The sequence below is a fragment of the Conger conger genome, chromosome 4, assembly GCF_963514075.1.
Source record: "Conger conger chromosome 4, fConCon1.1, whole genome shotgun sequence".
NCBI classification, from domain to species: Eukaryota; Metazoa; Chordata; class Actinopteri; order Anguilliformes; family Congridae; genus Conger; species Conger conger.
In genome coordinates this window covers 44,094,984-44,110,260 of record NC_083763.1, presented here as the reverse complement: position 1 = coordinate 44,110,260, position 15,277 = coordinate 44,094,984, and the positions used below count along the sequence as shown (strand labels likewise).

General features: G+C 42.3%; 1 protein-coding gene across 9 annotated transcripts in view; it reads right to left on the bottom strand.

Annotated features, from left to right (window-relative positions):
• The window catches only part of st3gal3a (ST3 beta-galactoside alpha-2,3-sialyltransferase 3a), a 99,731-nt gene that overhangs the window by 9,153 nt on the left and 75,301 nt on the right, over positions 1-15,277 (bottom strand). For all 9 annotated transcript variants that reach the window (XM_061238426.1, XM_061238427.1, XM_061238425.1 and 6 more), the window contains one exon: positions 14,284-14,470. In XM_061238426.1, coding sequence (XP_061094410.1) covers positions 14,284-14,470 — 187 coding nt within the window. The remainder of the gene's footprint in view (positions 1-14,283; positions 14,471-15,277) is intronic.

Here is a 15,277-nt window from a genome sequence, read left to right as displayed (position 1 = left end):
TTCCAGAGGCAGACCACCCAAACACAGAAGTTGGGGAGTTTTTTGCTTTTCGATTTTTTTGAGTCGGGCAAAGCCAGTTCCCTCGGTGCAAACTGGCTGGCTGACTGACTCACACCCATTCAGGCTTGAGGGCTGCGGTTGAGAGTAACTCTGACATATGAAGGTGTACTTAAGGAGCAGCCTGGCATTTTCACTCTGCCCACAGGAATCACCCTGTGTACCCTTTTCACAAGTTTAATCAAGGTGTCCCCAAGGTGGCTCTGAGCACACACAGCCCACCCTCTTGCCTTTGTAAGCCAAGAGGGCAGTTCTTATGAGCTTTCAGGGGCCAATAAACATATTTACTGCAGGGAGATGAATACAAGGCTTCTATCAGCACAATGCAAACAGGTATGTATGTTACATATTTGTGTTTAAATTTATAAATATGGGTTCATCAAAAAATCAATGTTCATCAATTCAGATTGAATACTGTGTGATATAATTTGAAATAACATGCCTAAATTATCCTCGATGCTTGTGAATGGCAAAAAAAGGCCATTTGTACACAAAAAAAGGCTTTCAGAAGGTGAGTAAAGATATAAGGTCACATCCTTTATCATAGAAAATAATTTAAAAAAAACTTTTTGTTAAAATTAGTGAATTAATTCACTGGTGGTCCAGGTGAGAAAGAGTAAGCACTACATCTGAAGAAGGTCTGTGTGATAGACTATGAACCATGCTAATGGACTGCACTGTACGGAATCTGATTAGGAGTCAGGTCTTGAATGTATTATGATTCTGGCAATATATTTGTTCCCATGAGATACAAAACAGCACATTTACAGATCTGCTCGTGGCATGCAGCCCATGTATAAAAACATCCAGCACAGTTAAAAACTAGATTTTCAACAAATCACACCTGGTCAAGTGTTATTAACCTACTGGCTGGCCACCAAACTCCAGACTGGAATCCAACCTTGAGGGGGCTGGGAGACATGGCCGTAGAGAAAGTAACACTGACGGATAACTGCTGCATCTTGCCAGGCCCTGTTATTTCATGGATAAGGAATGTGGACAGACACCATGGACTCACTGTGCACTACAGCGTTCTAACAGATGCAAATGGTAAATGCTAAATGGTTAGCATTTATATAGAGCCTTCATCCAATGGCTGTACCATTGATGCTTCTCATTCACCCATTCATACACACACTTAAACACCAATGGTGATTGGCTGCCATGCAAGGCACCAACCAGCTCCTCAGGAGCATTTGGGGGTTAGGTGTCTTGCTTCTTGACACTTCATCACACTCAGAGATCGAACTGGCAACCCTCCGACTGCCAGACGACTGCTCTTACTGCCTGAGCCAATGTCACCCCAATAGGAAGCCAGATGGAAGTCCTTTGGGCAGCTAGTTGCACTTTTCTCCTCATAAGTTTCCTGCAACAGGGGGTATTCAGAGTGACTGGCATCCTCATTCAGATTGACCCTCTTGGAGAGGACAGCTTCAGAAGAAGTCAGTGTGATCCTATGTAGGTGGGGGGGCGGGTGAGGTCACACTGTCATTTCTAACTTTCTTCTGCCTGTACAGGAGTCTTATAATGGTTTTTGTAAATATTCCATCCAGTAAATGGCTTTCATCCTTGATGGGAACAGGAACCATAATTGAAATGCAGTACAGCAAAAAGATGGTCAGAGAGACCTTCCAATTTAAAGCAGATGACTTGGCTGAAATGTCCCAGTGCAACACAGTAAATTGTTGTAGACGAGACTCATAAAAAATCTAGGATGAACCAGTGCCCTGCAGCCAACTGTGACATCAGACAGTCTTGCTGACTCATTGCTTGCTACAACATGACCATATGCTGTGAAGGCTGATGTTAGCGCTTTTTCAAACACTGTCTAATAAATGACACAGGAGAATGATGACATCCAATTAAATTATTAGTTTGTTTTTTTAACAGAAACCAGAGTGTGGGCAATATTCTGAAGGTGCTGCAAGACAGAGATGGGCTAATTAGAAGGAGATGGTTGGCTTTTTTTAAGATGCTCTGGTTGTTTTGAAGACAAGCACCATCAGAGGGAAGGCACCAGCTTTGGTCCTATACAGATGGCCTTTGGCCTTTCTGCTCAAGTTGAACCCATGTCTCTCCTAAGGCAGGTATCAAAGGAGGAAGGCCTCAAACACCTATACAACCATGCAAAGGACAACATCCCTAAATTAAAAGATTATATTTAAATAGAACCTTTGCTGTTTCTCCCTGACTCTTGCCCAAGCTTTGTTTTTCAAACCAATCCTCAAGTGATTGCAACCTGATAAGGCAAATACCATATGTGACATGCAAGGTGCTTTTGACTTTTTGTGTCTTTATGCAACAAGGATGACTGGGCAAACTCAATTTCTGTACCTCAACCATGAAAGTGGCAGTTATTTTTTGAACAGCCCTAGACATAATTTACATGTCAGGTTATGACAAAGCACCCAATTCAATACAAAAGGAAAAATGGGGCCAGATAACCCCAAAATATTGACAGGTGCATCCAATGATCTGGGATTGCACAAACCATGCCAATTTCCTGAGTCATGGAAACCACCCAAACTGATAGCAGTGATATGACAGCATTGACAAAATCAGGAATCAAGACACCTTTAAAAATGCATTCAAATCAAGTGACAATGCACACACAAAACAATAGCTCCCAGTAGCCACTTAAAACAATGTCCAATCTGACCTCCATTACAAGCAATATTACTTTATTTGCTCTTAAACTGCCACTGCTCCTTGCTGTGCATTTACATCACAAATCTTGCCCTGCATATCACAACATGGGGGTGAGAGTGAGACACTGAGACACTTGAATGTGAGTGGACTGACTCAGAACTATACCCTACATGTAGAAGGCCAGCTGTTCACCTCATCTGCTAATATTGGTGAAATAACTCATACATGACATGAGAAGGAAATAAAACACTTTCTCTGAAACAGTTATAACCATAAAAAAGGATACAGCCATGTTTGGGGGATCATAATTTTTTCTCTTGAAAATCATGTCTGCTAGAAGGGTATAATAGTGCATTTGCTGTCGAGTGTTGAACCGACCCACCTGGTACCACGCTGTCCGGATTACTAGGACCCCACTGATCGGAGACACCTCTCGGAGGCAAAGCTTCTTTTTCCCGTCAGACCGTCTCACGGCACTGTAAACCTACATGAACCATATTGGCTGAAGTAGTAGCATGCCAATATGGTTCATTTGTATCTTCAGTGAATAAAACATTTGAGAATAAAAACTCACAATTTTACCTCAAATATACTCTTTTAGTCGTAAGTTTCACAGTGAGTTACAGGGAGTACATAAAAGGGTCTTTTGCAGGAGCTGGATAACTCAATTATATTCATTCTTTTAATCTCAGAAACTTCCTTTACTTTCTGAAAACTCCGACCCAGCAAACAGTTACTCTGAGTTCTCAATGGCAATGCGATAAACTCTGCCCGCAATTTATACAACTAAAGGGTTAGAACTTCCAGTGCATGGATTTCAGATCAAGGCAGGTGGCTGAATCACTTGGAAACAAGTTGTTTCATAAAAACGCCAGAGGCCTTTTCCCAATGCTGAAGCAATAAAGCTGAATCAGGTGATTAAGTAAAAGCGAATGGAGAAAGTCTGAGAATCAGGTGTAAAGTCTGAGAATTGGCAGGAAATGCTCTTCATCCTGATCTCTTGTTCCACCATCTGCTTTCAGTGGAGAAAAAAGCAGGTACTCCATGTAATCAAAGCTTGATATGATCTGCTAAGCTGCGAGTACTTAACTTTCCTGGTTCATTTTATGCATTTTCTATAGTAATGGAGGCCTTGGGCCAACGACTACCCTCTTTTCGGTGGAAACAGGGAGAGAACTATACACTTTGAAAGTTGTTATTGGAACCGGTGTCCTCGTGCCAGTTCTGATCTGCAGCGGAGCTGGGCAGGAAATGTTGTGTCCCCCGCCTGAAGCATTTCAAAAACAGGTTCGTGCGCCCGGGTGTAAACATTTGGGGATGCTGAACAACGAAACCCTGTTTTTGTGGACATACAGTACTGCTCTTCTGAGAAAAGTCGACCGCGTATTTATTCTTGAGACTGAAAAAACCCACTGTAAACAGTTACTAGATAACAGCGTTCTGTCATTAGACAGCGGAAGGGTTCTGGGAGGTAAGGCTAGTCCGTTAAGGCCATCTCATTTTGTGGGGGAAAAGTAAATTGTGTGGTAGTTGAGTTTTGGGCAATAGACACCCGATCCTGCCATGTCCGGCCTGCATTAACAGATCTATTCGTGACCCTGTGTGTGTCATCGGAAAACGTATTACCAAGGGCAGCAAAGATGGACAAAAATAGCCATAAACAGTGGAAATATGAACACTCCTCTGAAATGGTTGCGTTCACATATTTCCAACAATTTTGCACAATCACTGATGTAACCATGACAGGGCTTTGGAGGATTACCAGCAGACAATGAATTACAGGGTGACTAACTAACACCACTGAGAGATCCGCAGAAAGGGGTGGGTCACCTGGGGTGGAAAAAGTGATGCGGCACCAGCAGTTTGACGGAAAGCAATACCCCCAAGTACTGTACAAGGCCCGGAATAGAAAGGCCAGGGGCATTGGAAAGCTGATGAAAAACAAGCAGTGCAAACAAAACCCTTCAGAAAAGAAGGACTCTGAATCAATATAGCTGGGGCCATTAGAGTAATTAAGAGAAGCCAGCGGAGCATTCCTGATGGCTGCGTAACTGCAGTTACTGGGATACCTGTGACGGGATCCATGTCTCCCTGCGCCGGCTGACGTTCGCAAACCTCCGAACGCCAACGCGACTCGTTGCTAGCTCTGAACGAGGCCTGCTGCTCTTAATTGTCAGCATTCCCGGGGTTTTAATCCGGCTTTGAGAAAAAATATTGTTGGTGGCCAGTGGAGCGGGAAAGCAAATCCTCCTCGGCTAAAGGCCCAACAGGGGCGCAGTCGAAGACCGGTCTGGAGGAAGGGGGCCAGGCAGGCATGTCCACTGAACCCTTTCTAACCGGTACAGCCAATGTCTCATTCACCCCGCCGTCTCACCTCCATCCCAGTCAAAAGAGTGGAGTAACAAGCCTTAATTCAATGCCGCTTCCTTTTTGGGAGATGAATGTTGTTTCACAGGGTACTTTCTACTGTCCTCCCAACGAACAAGTGCACAGCTCTCTTCCACCATTCACAGGAGCTCAAGGACTGCTGAGCCTTACCGGCTTGTCTTTGTTACTTAGAGAGGACTTGAGCAGTGTGCATTTCTCCCCAAAGAATCGCAGATTCAGATTTTGACGGGAACATTACATTACATTTGCATTTAAGTCATTTGACAGACGCTTTTAATACAAAGCGACTTACAAGTACATAAGTTCTTCTACAGGGTAAAGCATCTGCTGGTGTATGAATGAGTACTTCGTCCAGGTTGTTTTAAAGAGAAGAATGTATATCTGAAAGAAAGGGCTCCATTTCTTTGGATAAAAGGAGTGTACTATATACAGTATGTAAAAGCCATTTATATTTATGACTTACATATGAATGCAAGGCGCATATAAATGATTGGAAAACGTAAATGAGATACAAAATGGAAAAATAATTTCAATTAAATTAAATGACCTATTTCAAAAGTATAAATTATATTATCAAATTTATATGGTGAAAAACACTTTTTTGTTTATGGTTATCAAACTGTGGTCTTGACTTTGCAGTCTACCTGTTCTCAATTCAAACGCCCGCCAACATTTTCCATATACATTTGCAATACGTTACAGATTATGGGACAAAAATATAGCTTCACTGTACCATCAGTCTAGTTCCTAGAAAACAGCCGTTTTCAAATGCATTTCCTTGGATAGTCCTGAACACATATTCAGCAAGTTAACTGGTAATTTAACTGAACATTTCAGGACAGGGAGTATACAGTTATTCGATGAGAACAAAGCCTGGTATGAATATCAAATAACTATACTTTCTGGCCCTGCCAAACCAGTATACTTCTAATGAAAAGCACTACTAAAGATAAGGCACTTTACCAATCACTCCTCATTTTTGTATCTCAAAACACCCTCAGAGTGTTGTTTATTTTGTCTACCTGCTTCATTTAATGCCATATGATTTGTGGTAAGGCTTTGGCTGCGATTTCACATTGAGGGGCAGAGGTTCGTTTAAAGTGTGCGCGCTGTTACATGTTTTACGATACGTGCACTCCATTGTTCCGCCGAACGCGGTACTGCGAGTTGTTTTACAGCCGCAGACTGCTGAGAGGCAGGTGCTGTTGGCTTCCAGCAGTAGCTGAGCAAAGAGGGCCTGGCAGGTGGAGGCGCTAAGGCCAGGGTGACCGGCCCATCTGGGAGTCTGGCGCACATCTGGGCCGCACATGCTATGGCGCCAGCGGGGGCCCCTGTAAAAGCGGCTCGCGTTCGCTCCAAATAGCCAGAGAAGTATCCGTGCCACCCGCTGAGGGCGGACGCATCTCGGGAATGCGGCATCTGGTGGACGAATGGTCAGAGGCGACCGCGGGACGCTTTCTTTTGAATGACAACATTTTGAAAAGTGTCCCTCTGAACTTGAAGTATGGGGGTCCACTGCACGAAGGCACGTGTGTGTGTGTGTGTTTAAAACCCTCTTGGGTTTTGTCTGTGACCCACGGAAGAATAACAGTTTTCACAAGGGTTTGGCAGGAACGCTTGCAGGGAAAGTGGTGTAATTCTGTAACAGACTGGGCTTTCGCTGGAGATATTCTTCGTTCCTGGACTACAATTCGGAGTAGCGTTCTGCGGCAAGCCCCCTACTATGGCCCATCACACACTTGGACATGCACACAGACACGCTCACACAAACAAGCACACACACACACGTGCGTAAACAGACAAATACAAAGGCAACTGTCTGCATCCTTAGAAGTGAGCTCCTTCCTAAGATAGCATCCAAAAAGGAAAAGAAAAGGAACCTCTGAAGGCAATGAAATTGGGATGGCAGCATGCCACAGAGCGTTCACGCGCCCATTATTCGACTCCCATGAAACTACCCCTATTGCTGCTGAATGGACCATCCGCATTTAAATTTGTGACAAGCCCGCTGGCAGAACCAAATCATTTGAAACGTCATACGGTTTTTGCACAGAATGTTGCTAGCAGATTTACGGCATTTCATTTTTTACTCTAGTTTATTAAATAATTTAAATGTATTTTTAGATATTTCACCACACGAGTTAGCTGTAGAATGACATTTGTGAACTCCTCCACTGCCTCTGCTTTGCCACTTTGAGCGGCCACTGATTTAATGGAAGTGAGCAGTTTGAGGTACTAATCGCAAAGAACTGTGGGATAACCTACCAGGTGAAGAATACATTGGATGCTGCCCTCAAATTTAACCAAAATAAGGCCCCTTAATAGGATTCATTTTTAATTACTTCAGTTTGGGACATTGTGGAAAAAGAGTGAAAATCGTGAAAATGCTGCCTTCAAATGCTGCTGACTTCGTATTGGGCCACAGCCAAAGTGTGAGAGGGTTCACATTCACACAGTGCGGCTGCTGTCCCAGGTGCCTGTTTCACATTAATTCCCAGATTTGTACAACATACATTGTGACAAACAGAGGTCAGAAACAATAGCATCAGCACTGAGAAAGAAACAGCTTTGTGCCTATGCACCTTCACAGGAAAGACCGTGCCCCTCCAGATATTAAAAAACACACCGCTGAGAATTATTTTCCTCACTGAAATAAATATTGCTCAAGGATATTCATTCTGAACATGCCATACCTTGCTCTGTTACCATCTCAATACCTATGCAGACTGGTACATATTCACTCATTATATATATGCTGTGACATGAATGGTTGCAGGTCTTGAAATAGATATACAGTCTTTAAAAGGAAGACTGTTCGAATGAGGGATTGTGCAGAATATGGGTGAAGCTACTCTTACATACAGCAATAATGCAACCCTGTTGTGAACAAAGTCAGCCTCAAAAATGTGAAAAGTATTAATATATATACACTCAGTGAGCAATTTGCTCCTACTTATTCATGCGATTAGCCAATCGTGTGGCAGCAGTGCAATGCATAAAATCATGCAGATACAGTTTCAGTTAATGTTCTAATCAACCATCAGACTGGGGAAAAAATGTGATCAGGGGCCTTCCCAGTCTGAATGTGAATCCAATAGAACACCTTTGGGATGTGGTAGAAAGGGAGATAAATGTACAGCTGACAAAACTGATGCAATCATGTCAACATAGAACAGAATCTCAAAGGAATGTTTTCAACATCTTGTGGAATCCATGCCACGAGGAATTGAGGCTGTTTTGAGAGCAAAGGGAGGCCATACCCAGTATTAGTATAGTATTCCTAATAAAGTGCTCAGTGAGTGTATATTAAACTATATATATATATTGACTGGCTTTGACAACCATGCAATTTATTTCAGAATACAAACAAAGCAGCAGACTTTCCTATGCAAGCATGACAAATATAAATACTTTAAGTAGCGAACTGGAAGTGCTGCTAAGTCTAGATAGATTTCCATCTTCTCCTTCAGGAGTTAGTTTTCCTTGCTCGTTGAATAAAAGCATGTCCATCGTAAAATCTTTACTCTCTTTAATCTTTGCACCCACCTGTCATTTTGTAAAGTGATCCAGGCAAGAATATCATCCTATACCTCCTGTTGTGGGGATACATACATAATCTCTTCAAAAACCAGATGGAACAAATCCTTGTTTTGAAACAAAAAGCAGCCAGAAGACATTTAATCTGTATGGCAAACTGACCCCCCAGGTGAAAACACCAGCCCAGTGAGCAAATTCAAATCACTGATCCTGTAGAGCAACATTCAGAGCAAGTGAGTCTCCGTCAGCAGGATGAATAAAATCGCAGGTGTGTCAGCTGATCTCCTCACCATTTATCCTGGGTAAATCGGTGAGACTGATTCATGAAATGTCTGCCGAGATAACTTTAGAGAAGCAAGTTAAGCAACTAACTCTAGTTAAGTAAAGTAAGTAAACCTGCAGGAAATCTGTTTATGTGTCCAGTAGAGTGGCAGAGCAAAAAAGACAGGGAAGGTTGTGGAAGTTCTGTCCAATTTGTGTCCAAAATAGTCCCTTTCTCTTGGTGGTGTAGTGTTGTTGAGCATCTGGAGATATCTAGCTTGCCACCCTCACAGAAGGTTCTAACAGTGAACAAAGTGAGGAATGGGAACAACACAAACCCATGGAAAGTGCTCTTCCAGGGCCTCTCTCAGGTAAACAAACAGTGGAAAGCACACCAGATTTTGGCAACATGGCCGCTCATGTTAAAAATGGTATGTTTGTTCTCTTTCGCTCACTAGCCCGTTTCAAACGCACGGCAAGGAACAAAGACTGTAATCAGAAATGCAACCTGGAAGAAAGGTGCCTGAACCGTAAGCAGAGAAGCACTGTGTCAAGGCTATCTCTCACAGTTTTTCTGAAAGACACACAGCAGGTGACCTCACAATCCCAGTCTAACCTTGTGAGGTTGAAATAATATGGGATTAAAACAGATGGAAGCAGGATTAAAATATCTTTAAAGCATTTAGTTTACATTTCTCCTGACAGGATGGACTCGGTGGATTACGAGGAAATTGTAAAGGAATTCCGTGAGAGTAATAACCACCATGGGTCACTGGTTCCTTCCAGAAGTTTCTCAGGGTTGCTTCCTTTCATTTGGGCCCTATTGCTTTTATTCACTGTGCTGAGCAGTCACCCCTTACTTTGTCTGAACTCCACATTTGCTTAGACAAGTAAGAAATAGGACACATATGCGCACACACACAGTTTAGGACAGGGCTTAAGTGAAACCCTTGGAAGGACTTCAATGAGCCCTGACAGCAGCGTGTTGTACGGTTTTGGGTGTTTAGTAGTCTGGCCAATAGCCATGTGCATCTGGCACAGTTCTGAACAGAAGCAACGGACAGATAGACAAACCAGTCTGACTATGAGGCCACTTGTGATGTAATGTGATGTGATGAACTAATTTTATGTATCCAGTGTTTTAATTCAGTCACACCACTACATCAGCTTTGGTGCATTTCTGGCTGTCCTAAAAACTGTGCTAAAATCTGTCTTCATTAATAAACTTACCAAGTATGCTGATCTTCCAAAGTAAATACAGTAATAGTAAAGTAAAGTAATCTGACCAAAAGAACAGTGCCCTGCTCAGTACTTGGCTAACTCCAGAGGAGCCATTGTATAGTGCTGGTAAAGTCATAATTGTGTAAGGAAAAGAGAACTTATTAAATGACTGGAGTCATTTATCTCCAATTGAAAAAGTACCCTGTCCTTCCCAGGTTTCCATTCACATAATTCTAAATAGGCATAATTGTATTTCACAAAACTTCACTATCAGGTTTAAAGATAGATCTTTCGCATGGAATGTTCACTGACTCATGTCCAAAAAACCCCCAAAAAAACAACACAATGTAAACACCCTTGATTGGCCCACGCTGAATACATTCACATTTCAGGGTGTTTTGTCTGGTTCCCACCATAGATAATACACAAGACATATTTACCTAAACATGGATGTACATTGATTTAGCCTGAGCCCAAACCACTGGGAACTGTAAATATGACTACATTTTGTGGGAAAATATGTACAGTAGCATGTACATACAGCGATACAGCATGGTTCTGCACCGGGATGTTGTGTGTTTTGAATTTTTAATATTGGATATCAAAAATAAAGATCACAAAGTATGATCAGTAGCCAAAATGAAATCACATAATTGAGAGCTGTTAAAGTTTTTTATTTTAATATTTTTTATTTTTACATGCAAATCTATTTTTTATTTTTACATGCAAATCTATTTTTAAAATCTTTTCTCATAATGTTGAATAAAAACTAGAGACATTTGAAGCAAACTTATTCAGTACCAGTAATTATCCTCTTTCTCTCTCCTTTTTGAAGGAATGAACATAAAACTGCTTTGAAACTGAATCTTCTTGTTTTAACCAAACAGGACATTCAACCGGGGCACCAAAACAGGGCTGAACATCTGATGACAAGACAACCGTGGGCCTCCATTTGGTGAGAAAAGTGAAACCAGCCTTTTCTGACTTAATATAATTTTCTTAACAGCCATGGTGAAACAGTGATACCTAGAGGCAGTAAATTCAACCAGTGGCACCTGGCGTACACAAAATAATGAACGCTGCATTATGGAGTATTCATCACACATACATACACACACACACACACACACACATTCTCCATCTACCCTTCTTCAGGGAAGACACTGAATATGCCTGCACAAAGGCTGGTGATACCCTAAAAAGCCAAACATTCTTTCCACCAACAGTATGAATGAAAACGCGACACAAAAGCTTCCTTCTGAAATGAGGACTTCAAAGATCCCACATGCAACTCAATGTTTTTTTTAAACCCTTGGTTTGCAAAAAGACAGAAAGGGTAAGGTATTTCTGGATTAAATATCAGTCAAAAGAATACTTTACTAAAGGCAACTGTCTACATGGTAACACACACCTTTTAAGTATATATGGCTTGTTTTTGATCTTTAAAAGTCACAGAAAGAAGGTTATACTCTAATATTCTTGCCATTGTAGCTTTTTAATACAAATGCTTGCATGTCTTTTGACTTCAAAAGAAATTGATGTAATAAGCAATGGCTTCTAAGTATAGAACTGATAAACAACTCTACAACTGATCGTTAGACATCAGTTGTGTCAGTATAGGAGAAAATATTTTTGGCCAATGTAGAATGATAGTTCCTCAACATTTGTTTCCACATTGACTGAGTTATAATGACCAATATGTTGCTTTTGAAAATGTGGCATGATACAATTGTATTTCAAAACAGAATTCTGAATTCTAAGAATAATTTGTTCATTAGTTTATTGTATATATTATACTGTATGATGTGTCTGTTCATGTTTAAAAGTGTATTATACATTATAGGGTACCAACTATTCACATAATGTTCGCCCAGGTGTCAGGTGTCCAAACTACCACAAGCCCTAACCCATGGTTAAAGAGGGAAAAGTGGTAAAGAACTAAACCGTCCCTTTTTTATGTTCAGCAATATTTTTACCAAATGTACACATGTATAGCAGAAAGAATCAAGACATGTCCTTTTTTGGTCCTCATATAAAAAACTGTTAGACAATCAAATTGATATGAAAATATTAAATAATATTTTAATGCAATAGTACATAGGAATTACAGAGAAATAAGCTCTGTAGTTACAGTAGGCACTAGACTAACAGTTCCATTTGAGATCCTTTCATTTCGTGTTGTTCCATTACAAAGCGACTTACAGTTGATTAGACTAAGCAGGAGACAATCCCCCCTGGAGCAATGTGGTCCAACAGCTGTAAGTAAATAAAGCAACTGCATAAGTGCAGAAATGGATTTTGCACTTCCAGGTGGCTCATCACTTCACAATGATTCTCCAGGATTCCATACGCTAATCTCCTTCCCTCTTATATACATGGAATTTGAATGGACTGATTCTCAATGGTTAGGTCTCCTAAAGACTTTTAATCAAAAGTAATCTTTTACAATACATTCTGCAAAATGCTTTTTTCAACGATACTTCAAAATGTAAATTAATTATCATAGACTACATACAAACCTTTAAATAATCGAATTAAACATCTTTATCTTGTGACTGAAAGAATGCATTAAAAGTAATTGAATAGGTTTAACAGTCAGAAGCATGAGGGAGCTGAGGGGCCTTCTCATTTACTCATTTTTCTAGCCAGTGCCCTCAGAACTTTAATGGAGGCTTGGGAGATAGATATTTTGTTATTGTGATAAAAGCCATGATGCCCAGGCTGCCATTGCCTAACATGTACACACTTTCACTGGGGTCAGCGTGACCATATAACCCCAGGGTGTTTTGCTTAACTGGCAGCTCTGGAAACACAGAGCTGGACTTTGAAACAAAAACCCTTGCCGGGTGAAAGAAAATTATGTGCGCCCACTCGACCAAGCTGTCCTAGCCCCAGCTTTATTTATCACGCTCATTTTGCTTCTCCCCACCTGTGAAATGCTCTTTATTGGAAAAGGTTAGCAGAATATTTTGGGCCCGGTGATTTACTTATTTGCCATCGGGAAAACATTTGGGGAAAGCCTTCCTGTTGGAGATCAAAGGCAATTCATCGGGAGCACGGGGCAGATCAATTATCGGACCGTCTCCGCTGTCCGCTTGTTCGAATCTGCCATTCGGACAAATCATGGCTGTTCAAAGGCAGGGAGCAATTAAACAGGCAGTGTCTGCCAGCGAGCTCCTATCCGCAACAGGTCCTGGAGAGCCACAGCTGGGATAAATGACAGAGGTTCCTTGCAGTTCAGCACAGCCATGGCCGAGTTAAGGGTGTCACAGCTGCGGTTCACACACAGGAATGGCGGCCATTTTGTCTACTACTCCAGACTTCAGAGCGGCCCAACAAATCCCTCACGGGGAACCAGGAGCGTTTTATTATTATTCTGCGATAACGGCGGAGAAAGAGCAGATTCATTAAATTGCCGCACTCAACTTCAGAAAGATAAGGATAGCCCTATTCAGTCAGGCAGACCTGACAATTAAGGAGCTAGTTCAGAGGCCTTTGCACAGGATGACAATAATATTTCCCAAAATGCCAGACAAAAGGAACCATTTGAACTGTGTCCAGATTGTTTTCTTTATCGCAGAAATACAGAATACACAGACCTTCTTGTTGAAACTAGAAATGAGAGTTTTCCTCATTTAATGCCCCCAAGTTTTTGGATGTAAGTCTTAAAGAAAACAACCATTGCCTCTCTTTAAATTGCCTCGAGAAAGTCTTGTTTGACTAGATGACTCTGACAAATCACTTTAATGTCTTCATTGTCGGCATGCTGCCACTTGTCTCACAACTACAAGCAATATGAGTAAATCCTTTTGAAATAAAGTACATTGAAAAACACTAAGGAAAAGTGTTTTGAATTTGGACAGTAAGTAAAATTGCAACTATAATGTTTGTCACTGTAATGTGAATTGTATGTCACACTGGGGAAAATGAAGCAGTTAATCAGTGTAAAAAAAAAATTAAAAAAAGGAAAATAAAACCTCTAAACCGATAAAATGACACATTTAGCATGACTCGGTGTACTCTGTATACTTTGTCAATGTAGATATCCACGGTTCCCCCCTAAGTTTCCACATTTTGCATTCTCCTTTCTTGTAGATCACTAAGCAAACTCACCAAGCTCACTAAGCAAGCTCACCACTGCCCCCTATTGGTCAGTCATAGTTGGCTTACCAGATTGTCTTTGAAGACCATCTGTCGGAGCCACCTGAAGTCCTGAGGCTTGAAGGCGGAGAAGACGAAGAGGGAGTCCTTCTCGTAGCGCAATGGATTCTGGATGGCGCCCTCGGGGTAGGTGATCCGCATGGTGGTTTTGGAGCCCACGTCTTTAACGAAGCCTTCCACTGGAGCTTCATTTAATCTGTGCACAGGGTTCAACCGGCATTAGAAAACAACTCACAGCAGATCCAACGAGACATAAGAATGTACTTCTGAAAGCTAAAGGTGAGTGTCATTTAAAAAAACAGCCCTCCTCTTCCAGGCTTTGTCAAGGCTTTGTCAGGCAGGGGCAAGGGCGGACCGAGTATGAAACTGAGGTGAGAAAGCAGACGCTGACAGTCTGCAGCGGCAGACAGCGGGCAGGTGGTAGCTTCGGCCTGGGTCACGACCTTCAGAGCAGGGGCGGGAAGCCGGCCTTTCTTTGCGGAAGGGCAGCTTGGTCGGGGACGCAAGCTGTTGAGCGGCAGACAGCTCACGCGGCCGTCGCCCGACCGCCATGCCGTTTGAAGACACGGCTTTCCGAGGAGGGGACAGATCGCTTTCCCATGGAGCGCGTCCGCCCGACCGGGGGAGCTGGATTTTAGCAGATGGTTCGAATGAGGGCTCGCCCCGCCCGGTCCCACAGGGCCGACAGATGGAAGCGCTTCCTCTTCGTCGGCCTCTGCTACCCGGCGGCTCTGGCAGATTATGCTTATTCGCTTCAAATGGAAGTGACAGTTGACGCAAGGTTTCAACCCTCTAGTTACCAATCCTCTCCCATAACCCATTAGGCTGCAGCAGGGGCTCAGGACACAGCTCCTGGAGAGACATGCTCCAGGGTTTCTTTAAAAACCGCAAATACAGCCGATGGCGAGTTGACGGATAGCGTAAAATATTTATGCAATTAGACATTGGCTCTGGATTTGGGACTCCCCCCTCCCCTACCCACCCCAAAAAAATAACCGCCCTT